This window comes from Cupressus sempervirens, chromosome 1 (genome assembly GCF_028749045.1).
Source record: "Cupressus sempervirens isolate cs-2001-9-10 chromosome 1, ASM2874904v1, whole genome shotgun sequence".
In the NCBI taxonomy this organism is placed as follows: Eukaryota; Viridiplantae; Streptophyta; class Pinopsida; order Cupressales; family Cupressaceae; genus Cupressus; species Cupressus sempervirens.
Window position 1 is genome coordinate 559,968,355 of NC_143118.1, and position 13,500 is coordinate 559,981,854.

Here is a 13,500-nt window from a genome sequence, read left to right on the forward strand (position 1 = left end):
TTTTACCATTGCAACGACAAGAAATCAAACATACACTTGTTTAGGTCCTACCAAAAAAAGTATACATTGTCAATAGATCTAAACATTATACAGTTTTTAAATTTTTTTTCCCCTTTCTTTTTGACTTTTAACCATTTATCCAATGGTTTTTTAGCGGAAACATCAATTTCTAGTTGGGAGACTTTAGAAACAATGAGAGATAACAACCAAAAGAAAGTTTCCAAAGATGTTTCAAGTAATAGAGACATGGCTTGATCTTGAGGATAGATCTTGGGAGGTGGGAGATGGGGTAACAGTGCCCTAAAAGCAATGGCCATGGTATCAAGTTCTCAAACCATATTGTGAATTTTCATTCCTTTAATATCTAGTGAACCACTTACCCTTATGAATGAGTTGACCTACTTGCCCAAATCCATCGATTGGTATAGGTTGGTTTTATACAATACGGGATGGTCCAAGGAACTATACATTGAAAATGGGGATAGGGATATTATCCATGGTAGGTTGAAATATTTATACCAATGGTTTGTAATCCCAATTGTTTAGTTTTGGATTGTAAACTAAAACGTATTTCTTTAAAGAGGAACACTCAGTTTTTTCAGTCTTACCAAGTGTTCCCCTTATAAGAAATACGCTTTAGCCAATATCTTCCTACAAAGGAAAACACAACATTATTACCACCTTGAGAGTAATGAAATACTCGATGATTTTCGTACATAACAGTCGTCTTTGCAAAGGGCTTCAATTAAAAAAAGCCAATTGAAAAAAAAAAGGAGTGAAGCAAGGAAAGACGAGTGGTTGCATCATTTTTGTTATGATTTATGAACTATTCCTCGGCTGCATAATCCCTCCATTGCTCTTCCCACTAGCATCCATTGTAATGCACTTTGGTTATCGATGAAATTTATAAAATGTCGAATTTGCATTTTGATTTATATTTTTTCCAATGTTTGAAAAACAGACGGGGTGAATCTAAAGCAGCATAGTTTTTGATATTTAACGAGCTCATAAATTTTTGGAGCACATATTAGACGAATGCAGCTTTCACAGGTGTGTTCTCCTTTAGGTCATATTGCAGTTTCCTTCATTGATTACAACTTCCATGTAAACATTTCAAACCAAAAAAGGTAAGCTCAAATTCCTAATCTCAAACTGGCATGCCTAGCATAACATTATAGACAATGCCAGTCATAGACAAACGTTACAATTGGACACAACTTCCCTGACACAGATGTGTACACAGCCTTGAATTAAGGGGATTACTCCATTCCAAGCACATTCCAACATAAAATCAATTCGCAAATTCAATTTGACAGCATATTCGTATGAAATAGAGCTACTTGAATAATAGCATAAAATTCTAAATGTCCCCTTTAAAAATAGCTTTCACTTCAATCCGAAAAGAAATAAAGCCCCAGTTTCTACAGTGTATAAATGACATGCTGCAGAGAGAGTATTTCGTACTAAAGTTCATTTGCATATTCATATATCAAATGCAATATTAAAAGCTAATAAAATGACCAATTGCTAAAGAACACAAATTGGTCACAAGATGTTTGTCATCATTTCTCCTATTCTTCAATTGAATATCTTTCTAAATAATTACTATTTTCTTCTTCGGCAGTTACAGATGTTGTATCTTCAACATATGAGAAGAATGAGAATAACACGATTATTATATCCTGATCATTGTATCTTCAAGTCTGTTAGCCTGCAGAAAACTCTCATTATCAGTTTTTAAAATTTCAATTTATTTTCTCTTGGTTCATACCTTACACTGGCAAGAGAAACACAGAGACGAGAAATACAATTTAATTCATGAAATTTATACTACCACTATAAAGCTTGCTTAACAGCTTCAAATGTGTGCATGCATGCACATGTGCAAGTGCAGGTGTTTGCATTTGTACATGGATGTATATGTATATCAATTGGAATGATGGAATGCTAAACAGAACTCCTAACATACATATGGTTTGTGTAAGTCTGCTTCTCTTTACCTATAAAAGTTTGATATGTACCAAAGGCTGAGAGATTCCATTTCCATGCCATATATGTATGATGGATTAGTATAGCTGGTTTTAATTATCAGTGGCAACAAAATTTTATTTATGTAGTCATTATGGCATTTACAGACTATAGCTGGTTTTTTATTATCAGGGGCAACAACATTTTATTTATGCAGTCATTTTGGCATTTACAACCTCCAATTCTCCTAAGTAACCAGTAATGAAAGGTTTTGTTTCCTGCTGGGATGAATCCTGTGTTTATTTTCAAATAAGTAGGCAGTCTCATTCCCATTATTATTGACTACTAAGTTAGCTTGACTGTAAATGGTAACCATAACAAATATATTACTAAAACCATTGTATTACTATCTGTTCATTAAGAACATTGTGAGTGCTTAATTGTTAGCCATAACCTCTCACAAAACTAATTATTGGCCAGCAAGAAATAAATTTAGTTCTTAGTTTAAATTGCAAAGAAAAGGAATGGACTTGCACCAATGTCTGTGAATCACCATATACAATGAAAGAATACAAACGACAGAGCATGACTATAGTGCAAGTATCATACATCTTGGAAGGTACTGCTGTCACCCAAGGCAAATGCCAAGTTGATTTCATACAATGTATAAGGAGATAAGTTTTATAATATTAAATGCCTATGTCAAATTAATCAAAGTAAAATAGATGTTAACTGAATACAACTCAATGTAGGATTTCTAGAGTAAATATGTTTCTAAGATTTGAATGCCTGTGCCATTTTCTTAACTTAAACATAAAAATATGGTTAGTAGTGTTGATAGGAAGTTTGTTCCACCACAACAAACAAAATTAAATACTTAGTATTCTGTTATGAAGCACCGAATTTCCAACTCTCTTTTGAATAAGGATGCTCATATACTAAACAATGTATATGGATTGTTTGATGCATAGTTGGAAAAGTCTCACTCGGCAACAACTTGCCAAGCCCCAAAAAGTTTATTCGGGCAAAAATCAGCCAATTTTAAAAAATCTTGGGAACCTACATTTAATTAATAATACATTTCTTTTGCAAAATTTAAAGAGAAGATGCATGTAATGAGTTAATTAAAGAGAACACAAAAGAAATAAGCAGAGTTTAAATATATATAAATGCATAGTGGGTACACAATTGCATTTTCATGTGGAATACTGATGGTAGGAAGCAAAGTAGTAAATAATTTATATCAAATTAGAAGTAAATACTACATACATCAGTACAATCTGCCTTCAATAGGTTGCAATCACCTAAGAATGCCTTGGAACCCTTCTCTCCACTCCTCAAGCCTCTAAACACACAAATGAAAACTGGTGACAAAAAATGTACTTTTTTGGCCTATACCCCTAGCCTGTGCACACAGGGGAGTCACTGGTTAAAAATCGTGATTTTTTGTTAAAAATTCACCAAAAACTCTACCATTAATCAACGATTTTTTGCAGACTGCCAAGTTTTTGAGTCCATGATTTTTGGTGGAAAAACTCGCCTAGCCAAAATACTCGACGATTTTTGGAAAACTGCACATTAGTCTACAATTATGCCAACTATGGTTTGATCAAAAGAGACAACATCAAGGTTCCTTCTAATCATCGACTTTCACTTAGTTTTATGATGTGATATGCTAGCTATCACAAAAGGGCTTACACTATTCATCCAACCAAATGACTTGCAAAGGAAAGGGTTTAGAAAGCTACTCTAATCCTAGAATGCAAGAAACAACGGATGTCTTTGTGACTCTACTAGACTTAGTTTAGCCATCAACATCAACCAAGCTAGCACAATCTCCTAAGGTAAATGTAAGATGTTCAAATTACCACCATTCTATTAATGCCATGCATCGGTGCATATCGATCTACAAGCAATAATCAAAGTTAACTTCATATAAATATCATTCAACCATGCAAGGCAAACTTACAATCAGCAAGTGAATTCACCAAAGAAACATCCCAATTATGCAATACTCCAAAGCAACATGAGTATTCCACCAAGAATAACAATGAATCAACATTTACTTTGATATCATTATGGAAACAATTTTAACAAGTCTCACTTTTAGCTAATCTAATTTGATGAATTACAAATGAGAAGGCCTTCGCCTTTTATAGTTGTACAATTACAATGAAGGGCCATGATTGATTATAGCTTAAGGGCCAAGTTTAACCCATTAAAAGCCTTACTTAGAGTTCCCAGACTATCATGCAATTACATAAAGGCACCACTCAGTGGACTAATGAGAGAATTAAATGCTTTTGAGAGCCAATGAAAAAATATGTACACTTGGCATAAATAATTGAATATGCTTGAATACGTGTAATGTAAGATTTTTGATTGGTTGAAGACAAGTGGGCACCACCTCAACATCCTTACCTTATATAGACTTAATAAATATCTTTTGATGATGAGAAAATATATCTTGATACTCAACATTGTCACGCCTTCACTTGTGATAGCATATTCCCAAATTGCTTCATCTTCTCAAATTTCTCAATCTTTGTTCTTGGAAATTTTTCCATTGCCTTGGTTTTAAACTTGTTGGTTTTGGAAATCTTCATTTTCTTTTGATTCCTTGACCTTGATCTTCTTGAAGCGATGAAGTCTTTATGCACTTGGATCTTTCAAAGCAGATTTGGATTTCCAAGGAAAATTCAAGTTGATGATAATTTTTCTTTCACTTGAATACTTGATCATTTCCTTGCATGTTCTTTGATATCCATTTTCATAATTTGACCTTGAGCTTGGATTGTTATCTTCCTATCAGCTTTCACTCTCAAACTATCTCGCTTTCCTTGAATCCTCAAATTTGTCATTGTAACACTGACTTGTTCTCTCCTTGTTTGAAGTTTTGATCTTGATATAGACACCACCTTTTGTTCTCTTTCCTCCTTCTCCAATGATTACATTGCAAAAGCAAGAGAGATTGTATTAAGCTCATGAAATGATAAGCATGAATTTTAAGGAAATAAAACACCACCTTTTGTTCTCTTTCCTCCTTCTCCAATGATTACATTGCAAAAGCAAGAGAGATTGTATTAAGCTCATGACATTATAAGCATGAATTTTAAGGAAATAAAAAGACTTACATGATATGAAATTGCAATCTAGATCAACTTTAAATTGATATTTTCCTCTACACATTTTTTCTCCCTCCTAACTTTTGCCTTTGCTACCCTTTGTGCTTGTTTCCTTCGTTCGTCCATCATTCTCCTTCTTTCCATGGATTGTGCTCACTCTCTCCTCTCTAGTAAATTGTGTGTGTTTGGGCAGATCATCTTTGCCAACCATCTCCACACAACCTTCCTAAGCTTTTTGTTCATTGTTATTGTGTTTTCTTTTTCGTGTTGGCATTGAGTCTTGAGTGCTTGTTTTGTGCTTGCAAGTTTTGTGTTCTATCCATCTTTCATTATTTTCATCCCTCAACTGTTTTCCTATGTTTCTGTAGGGTCTTCTTTGTTTCACTAGTTTGCACCTTGCAACTTCTCGTGGGCTTTTTGTCGGGTTTGAGCTGGGCTTTTCACAATACCATGACTATATCCATTGGGTTTGTACTATCTGTTAGCTCCTAGGAAGTGCCTTTGACATTTTCTCACCTTTATCATATTCGAGATTGCAGATCCACACTATTTTGTACATCAAGGAGTTGCATGTTTTTCTGGCTTTCAGGTGTGAGTTACAACCCTCAAACATTGCAGGAGCTCAAAAGACTTCTTGCATTTTCTAGAAAGTCTAGACACATTTTAGCTCAGTTACTCATTCTGCTACTCACCTACAATTTTACTACCCAGACAACAATGCATTCAACACCACAATTCCTTCTCGTGCATTACTGTAGACACATCAGTAGTGGTTGTTTTCTGCACTCATCATGGAAGAAAATGTTGCTTCTAAACTGGTGGTATCCTCCACTACATTGCAAACATACCAACACATCAAGGTAGATGATGCCTTTGAATTGTTAGACCGCACGTCCGCCTTTGAAATAGAGAACCAATACCTGAAAAAGACATTACTAGCACTCTCAGAAAGACTTTCCTTATTATCTGATGACTGCATTTCATGGAGGAAGGACTATGTCGATATGAAGCAAGAGCTCGATGTGTATTGCAACCAACTGAAACAAAAGCCACAATTTCTTCTATTATTACTGAGTTTGCTGATTGCAAACAACTATTAGATTCACATGTCGAGTAGGTTTCCGAGATCAAGCACATGAGATAGAAGCAAAATGAATTGGACAGCAAATAGGCCTTACTAAAAACCAAAACATAATCCTAGCTGAAATAATGGGCATCAATTTGCAATGGAGTGGACCTAGTTCTCCACCTCTAGCTAGTGTTGAGGCTCTTGTCCACTCTAAACTCGCAGATGAGAGGGTTAGACGAGCAAGAGAAATCAGCTTGAAAATACGCGGCCTACCATCAATTACCACTGCCCCTCTAGATGTTGTGTATGCTCTTCTTTGTGACTAGAGCTCCCAGATATCTTTCTTAATAGAGCTTGGGTCAAGTATGACTCCAACCTATTCTTACGGTTTCACAATTCAGCTTATAGACTTTGTGCACTCAAAGTTTGGAGAAAACTATTCCCTCTACCTTCAAAGATTGATGAGGATCTCACAAAATCACAGCTTATTGATTTGAATGGTAATGGTTCATTTCGGTCCTTATCAGGTTTTCTACAAGAGGCGGTAGACTCAGTGGACCTTCTTTTTGTCACTGACTCATGAGAGCCCCTCTCGGCCACTTCCCAGTATCACGGGCTATCATTGGTTGTCAAAGAGGTCTCAATGGCTTGGGTAGGGTTGCTTGTCTCATTAGGAGTCGGTTCCAATAGGTGACATTAGTAGTACACTCAAATAGTTTCACTAGATTTATGTGGGTCTGAGTCTTGCAGAGGGGCTTCTTGCCTTCAGGACCTTTTCATTGTAGTTTGCTACTTTCCACTAGCTACCTCTCCAGATGCTCTCTATAGTGGGCCCAAGGGGGACCCTTTCACAAATCTGTTTGACATCACTAGATTCTTTGATTTGGGGAATATTCTTATTGTTGGCGACTTCAATGGATGGACTAGGGACTTGCCAACTCCTCTACATGACTGAGTGTCAGACTTGATTTGTTCTTCTATGTCTAACTTGGTCCCTCGGGCTTCTAGAGGCTCTCTAATGATTCCCTGGCCCCTTTACAAGGTACAACTGTCACTTTCTCCAATTGTGCAAGTTCTTGAACTTGGTGATCTTGAATGGGCTTCCTAAACTTCTCGTCTCTAGTTTGATAGCTTGTTGGCCTTACTTTTGGGGTGCAAGCATTGTGGACTTTGCCCTTGTCAACTCCTCTTTTATTCCTACTTTTAGCAACTTCAGCGTCACTTGCCTCCCCCTCACCAACCACGCCCTCCTTTGCCTCACCTTTTAGGCCTTCACCCTCCTCTGGCTTTGCCTGCCCACATGTCCCCCCTCCCACACCTCCCTTTTCTTTGAGGATGGGGACCAAGACATATTCAATGCGCACCTCAAGCAGTTGCTCCATTTGGATTACTTCCCCCCTTGATAGCACCTCTTTTTGGTTCAACTGACTTGTTGCTTCCATTTGGGAGGTTGCCCTCCTCTCTTTCCCCCATCACACCACCCACTAGACCCCCTCCCTTGTTCGCAGTAGTACATGGCCCCTGAACTAGTGGTAGGATGATGATTGCAAATTTTTCACTACAAGTTGCACATGGCCTCCATCCTCTACCCCACTTCCTCTGGTCAGCTCAGGGACTCTTACGACAACTTCCTTCACCACAAGAAGCATGCTTTCATCTCTCATTTCAGTCAATCCCTACAAACCTCCTTGCTTTGGTCCTTGTTGCACCCTCTTTCCCTACTGTCAACCACACCTCCACTCTCTACGACATCCTCGACCATCTCCCCTTCATTATCACCCCTCCCCTCCACTGCTATATTTTCACATTCACCAATATCAACAAGGTAGTTTGATCTATGAACAATAGAGGGGGTGCAAATGAGGCAGGGTTTCAAGTGGAACTCTTCAAGCTTGGTATCATGGTCTTGGGACCTTTTCTCACGAAGTTACACAATAGGGTTGTTTGCACAGGTTTCCCTTCCCCTTGACCGTATCATATCACTCACTTGATTTGCAAGGTAGGGCCTGCATCAGATCCCAACAATTACGGGATCATCATGGCAAGGCACATTTTCTCTAATATTTATGTCATAATTATTCATGATATTTTTTCTCAAGAGCTTGATCAGAGATATATTTGGGCCAGAGCACAGGGGGTTTCCAACTAGACTTTCATACCATGGATCACATTGTGACTCTTAGAGCTATTATTAAGGAAGCACGCCACCGCTCCTTAAAGGTTTATTGCTTCTTTGCGGATTTTTGCAGAGCCTTTGACTTTGTTCCCAGGAGCCTTATTCTAGAGCTTGTGGGACATTGGTTACTCGATAACTCTTTTGAATGCCATCATGAGACTCTATGAGACTGTTGTTGGTCGCATTAGGACCCCACATAGGGTTGTTTGATTTCATCTGTAGCACCATTGTGGTGAAGCAAGCATGACCTATGTCTCCCACTTTATTTGGACTCTACATTGATGAGCTAGAGGAGTTTTTGCATGCACACTCCCTCCTTGAGGATGATTGTTACTTACGCCATGTTTTGGTCTCTATCCTTCTCTTTGCAGATGATGTGGTCCTCATGGCCTCTTCTTTGGAAGGGCTCCAAATAATCCTTGATGGCCTTGCCCCTCTTTGTGATTTTTGGCATTTGACGGTGAACCCAGGCAAGACCAAGGTGATGGTCTTCAACTACCTTAAGACCTCTCACTTCTGCTTTCTATTTGAGGGAGAGGAGGTTGAGGTGGTCTCCTCATACACTTATCTGGCTGTTAGATTTTTGGGTCCTCAGGTGACTCAGCCTAGCATTAACAAGGGTTATGGCTCTCTGACCCTTGTTGAGAGAGAATATTTTAGACATCATTTCCAGGACATGAGCTCCAAGCTAACTCTTTTGGACACTTTGATCAAATTAAGTATTTTAGACATCATTTCCCAGACATGAGCTCCAAGCTAACTCTTTTGGACACTTTGATCAAATTAATTTTGCTCTATGGTTCTATGGTTTCGGGTCATCTTTGCTTGAGTTGGACTCGGCCTTGGTGGAGAAGGTTCAGACTTTTCTTCTCAGGCACGTCATCAGAAGTAGCCAGTTCACCCCACGCAATATCATCTTAGCCAAGTTCAGGGCTCGTCCATTTAGACATGCTACATTTTTTTATTTAGTCTATTTTTACAATGCCTATGAGGCTTCACTGACTCCATAGGGGGGGCGTCACAAATACTCTTACTTTGCCTATTGTTCCTCATGTTTTCTTGCATTTTGTCACCTCAAAATGTAGGTAATAGTACAAAACTTTTTCAAGTTAGTTTCACATTTCTCTGAGATAGTTCATTATTTGGTTGGCTAAAATTGATCAAACAATCAACCCCAGTTTGTCTAATGAATCCTTTTATTGACGGTTTTCGTCAAGTCCTTTTTGTTTTTCATTTTAATAAGCCTATGCTTGTTTTGAAGCCTTCAATGTCCTTTTTTACATTTTTGAGTGTGTTTTCTTTTAAGCTTTTGCATTTGTTCAAACCCATACTTTCAATTTTCCCTTCGATTTGATATATCTTAGGTCTTAATTGGACTTTAGGTCAAAACATATGATCACTTAAGTGCCCAAAAGATGGACTCTCCAGATGTAATTGCATATTTAAAATATCAAGTTATATTTTAATGTTGGCATTCACTTTTTGAAAAATATAACATAAATTCACTTTATGCTATGTCATTTAGTTACATTATCGCTTAAATTTATCACTTAAGTAACTATAGTGCACTTTATGTTATATTTTCATGTTGAGTTGCTTTTTAATTTTTCACTTACTGAGTTTATTAACTATATAGTTCGATTTTTTTTAAGTTACTTTAAGTTTTATTTCATAACATCTAAGCTAAATATTGTTTTTTGAATAATATTTGCACATGATATATTAATTATAGTGTTAAATATTATTTTTGACCCAATTAAGTGATAACTCCTCAAAAATCAATTAAACATGTGCTTAATTGATCACTTAAAGTTGGGCAAATGCAAATTTCAACCTAGTAACATGTTTATATGTGAAGAGCCTCCACCAAAAAGACACTTTAAAACACTTAAAACATGTAATATACCAAGAATGCGATTTGCATGAATTTGGTCTTTCACATGTTAAGTGTCACATGTAAATGCATGAGTGTGTGATTGTGCCTTCAAGGCCAAAATTGTCAAATGCATATTACATATTGCATATTTTTAAAATATGTAATGAGGGTTGGAGAGTGCAATTTGCATGGTTTCTCACATACATGCATTCTAAAACATGCAAAGACTCCCATAGAGTGTGATTTTCTCTTGGATTCAAATAGATGCATTTTAAAACATGTAAAGCCTCCAATAGAATGCAATTTTGTATTCCACCACATGCATTTGCGCTTTGAATCCACAATTTTGTTTCCAAGAGCAAAAACGTCCATGTTTTTGGTCTTCAAGGGCATGTTTTTGCCTAGAATGTCCAGATTTGCTCATTTCATGGCATGAAATCCATGCAACAAGAGGTGTTTTTGAATTTCTATGCCTTTCCATGCATTAGGCATTGCCTTTCCTTGCAAAAACGTTACTTTTCATTGCATTTGAAGGCCATGTTTTGTTAAAAAATGCCCAGATTTTGGTGTACCCAGCTCATGTTTTGGGCTCAATAAGAGGCATTTTGGTGCTGAGATCCATGCTATTGCTATTGGAAATCATGTCTTTGCATTCCCTAGCAAAAAATGTTTCATGTTATTGCATCGAGAGACTGCATTTTTGCTAAAAAAAGTCCAAAAAGAAGGTATTTGCTAAAAACGTTTTGCACATTAGAGTTTTGAGATCACATTTTTGGGCATTTGTATATACAAAGCCATCATTTGCAAACATTGAAAATTTCAAGAGAGTTGTTTGAAGATTTGAATTTGGAGGAAAGACAATCATTTAAACCTATTAATCTTATACATTTGGCTCTTTTATCACCAAGTTGAAATTTTCAATCCTTTGTTATTTCATTGCATATTTTGTTTCATCCTTGTACATTTGTCTAAACATATGCAATGTATTTTGAAAATCTTCTTTAAATAAGATGAAAAATTTCATTTTCAAGTGCTTGGAATTTCCCAAAATTCCAATTCCGAATTTGTATAGGAAAACAACTTGGTATTTGTCATATTTGAGTCAAAAACCAAAAGTATGTTTTTGTTTAGTGCATGTTTTTGTTTGTTGTTTGCTTTCTGTTTGGTTTTCTTCTTTTGAAAAAGCTAGGGTTCTTTGCCAAGAATCCAAGAGCATTTTTCACCATTCCATTTCCCACCTTTTAAAGCAAGTGCATCACACCATTTCATATTCCACCAACACATGCGAAAGCACATTGCATCTATTTTTCAATATATGCAAATATCCATTCACATTTACATATAATCTCATTCTCCATCCACATTTACATGTAACTACCTCCATACCCACTTACATGCAATTACATCCTCCGGACCTGATTACATATGTACCTCAAGTAATTACTACGTGTAATTACCTCTAGAGAACCTGATTTTGGTAAAAGGTCACACTTTTAAACACCAAAGTCGCCATTTGCACACATCCATATGCATACCAACTTGCATTCTTAGCCATACCCACAAAATTCCATCTTCGCCCATGTGCAAAATTCACCCTAAGAGTCCGATGTTGGCCATTTTCGCCCAAATACATATGCTTTCCGGTTCATTTCCAGCCATCATATGTGTTTCAAAAGTAACTAATCCATACTTTGAACACTCGTCCCTCATGGATTTGCCATTGTAACTTGAATCCCAAAGTTTTCATGTATCCAATCTCATTGGAAGATGTTTTCATCTTCATGTTATGACACACTTTTCAGGATATGTTAGAACTTCTTCAAAGAACAAAGACATCCCGTCAAGAAGACATGCTTTGATTCTCAGGAAGCAATTATTCATTTGATCTCCATTTTCCCAATGGTTGTCTAAGAACCTGAGTTTGTGTGGGAATGCACCAAGCACTTTTCTTCAAAAAAAAAAAGAGTTAAAGGTGCTCATGGAAAGTTGTTTCGAGTTTGCATCTAGACACCATCAAGAAGGTTTTCAAAGTGTCGAAGACTCCACAATGTGCCAATCTACAAAGGAGAATTCACAACAACTTAAACAAGAAAAATCTTGATCACATCAAGTTTTCAAAAGACAACTAGAAACTCATCAAAGAGAATGGAGTGGTGCAGAATACACGTATCCATGATCCCTCAATTATCACAAAGAACAAGACTTTTGTTGATAATCTACAAGATTGATTCATTCATAATCAATAGCTTCCATATTTTCTTCTAGTGTTTTCTAGCATTGTAGTTCAAGAAGATGAATTGCATGTAATTCGATTGCATGTCCTCATAACATGTAATCCAATAATTCTTCTCACCTAGTTTTACTGGGTCAAAGTGGTTGAGTTGCTCCCACTTTTTCCTCCTTTCTCTCACTTCTTTTCCTATAAAAGGAGTGCCCCTCTCATTGTAAAAATCATCTTTTGTTGTATGCAGGAAAGCTCTGCCAAACTTGTGCAAGCATAACTTTGATTGTGTAGTACCAATTTGGGAGAAAAGTGAATAAAAGAAGCAATTGGATTCAAAGCTTTGACTGGAAACAATTGTAATAGAGCAAATTAGAAGCTTTGATTTTCATTTGTGCCTATTGTCTTTGATTCATGTTACTATTGTGTGTTCGATAATAGAGTATAGTGATTAAAGAAGCAATTGAAGCCGAAGCTTTAACTAGGAGCGATTGTCATGATACATAGACTAGAAGCTTTGATTGTAGCTTGTATAACCATCTCAAATTCACGGAAAAAATTTAGAATCCCCTACTTTCGGAAGTCTTTGCGCCCCATTGGTAGAGGTTTTTTCTTATCGAATAGATTAAAACTAAAATAAGTTATAGAATAGAAATCATCTACTTCTGGAAGTCTTTGTGCCCCAATGGTAGTGATTTTTCTTATAAATTAGACAAACAAGACTTAGAGCCAAACTGGTATGCTTTCAATCAACCTTTGAGTTGGTGTTGGGTAATCGATATCACCGTTTGTAGCTATTAGATAGAAGTGTAGTTTAGAGATTATATCTTGCCCATTACTCGCTTTGCAAGTCTTCTTGCTTACATTAAGTTGATCCAAGGAACGGTGAGAAGGGGGAGCCTTCCCTTAAACATAGGAGAGACTCTGTCTCATATGCTGTGGCTGGTCTACTGATGCAATGGAACTAATGGTGGGTTAAAAACAAGGTTCCCCAAATCCTCTTCACAAAAGGTATGAATACAATAAGTGTCCTTACAAGGCCAATTTACCCAAAACACCTATCAC

General features: G+C 36.7%; 1 protein-coding gene across 1 annotated transcript in view; it reads right to left on the bottom strand.

The window, feature by feature from the left end:
* Positions 1 to 1,320: 1,320 nt before the first annotated feature.
* LOC149578670 (protein RADIALIS-like 3) overlaps positions 1,321 to 13,500 on the bottom strand; it is a 65,356-nt gene continuing 53,176 nt past the window's right edge. The window contains exon 2 of the mRNA XM_089830993.1: positions 1,321 to 1,711. Coding sequence (XP_089687119.1) covers positions 1,687 to 1,711 — 25 coding nt within the window. The 3' untranslated portion in view covers positions 1,321 to 1,686. The remainder of the gene's footprint in view (positions 1,712 to 13,500) is intronic.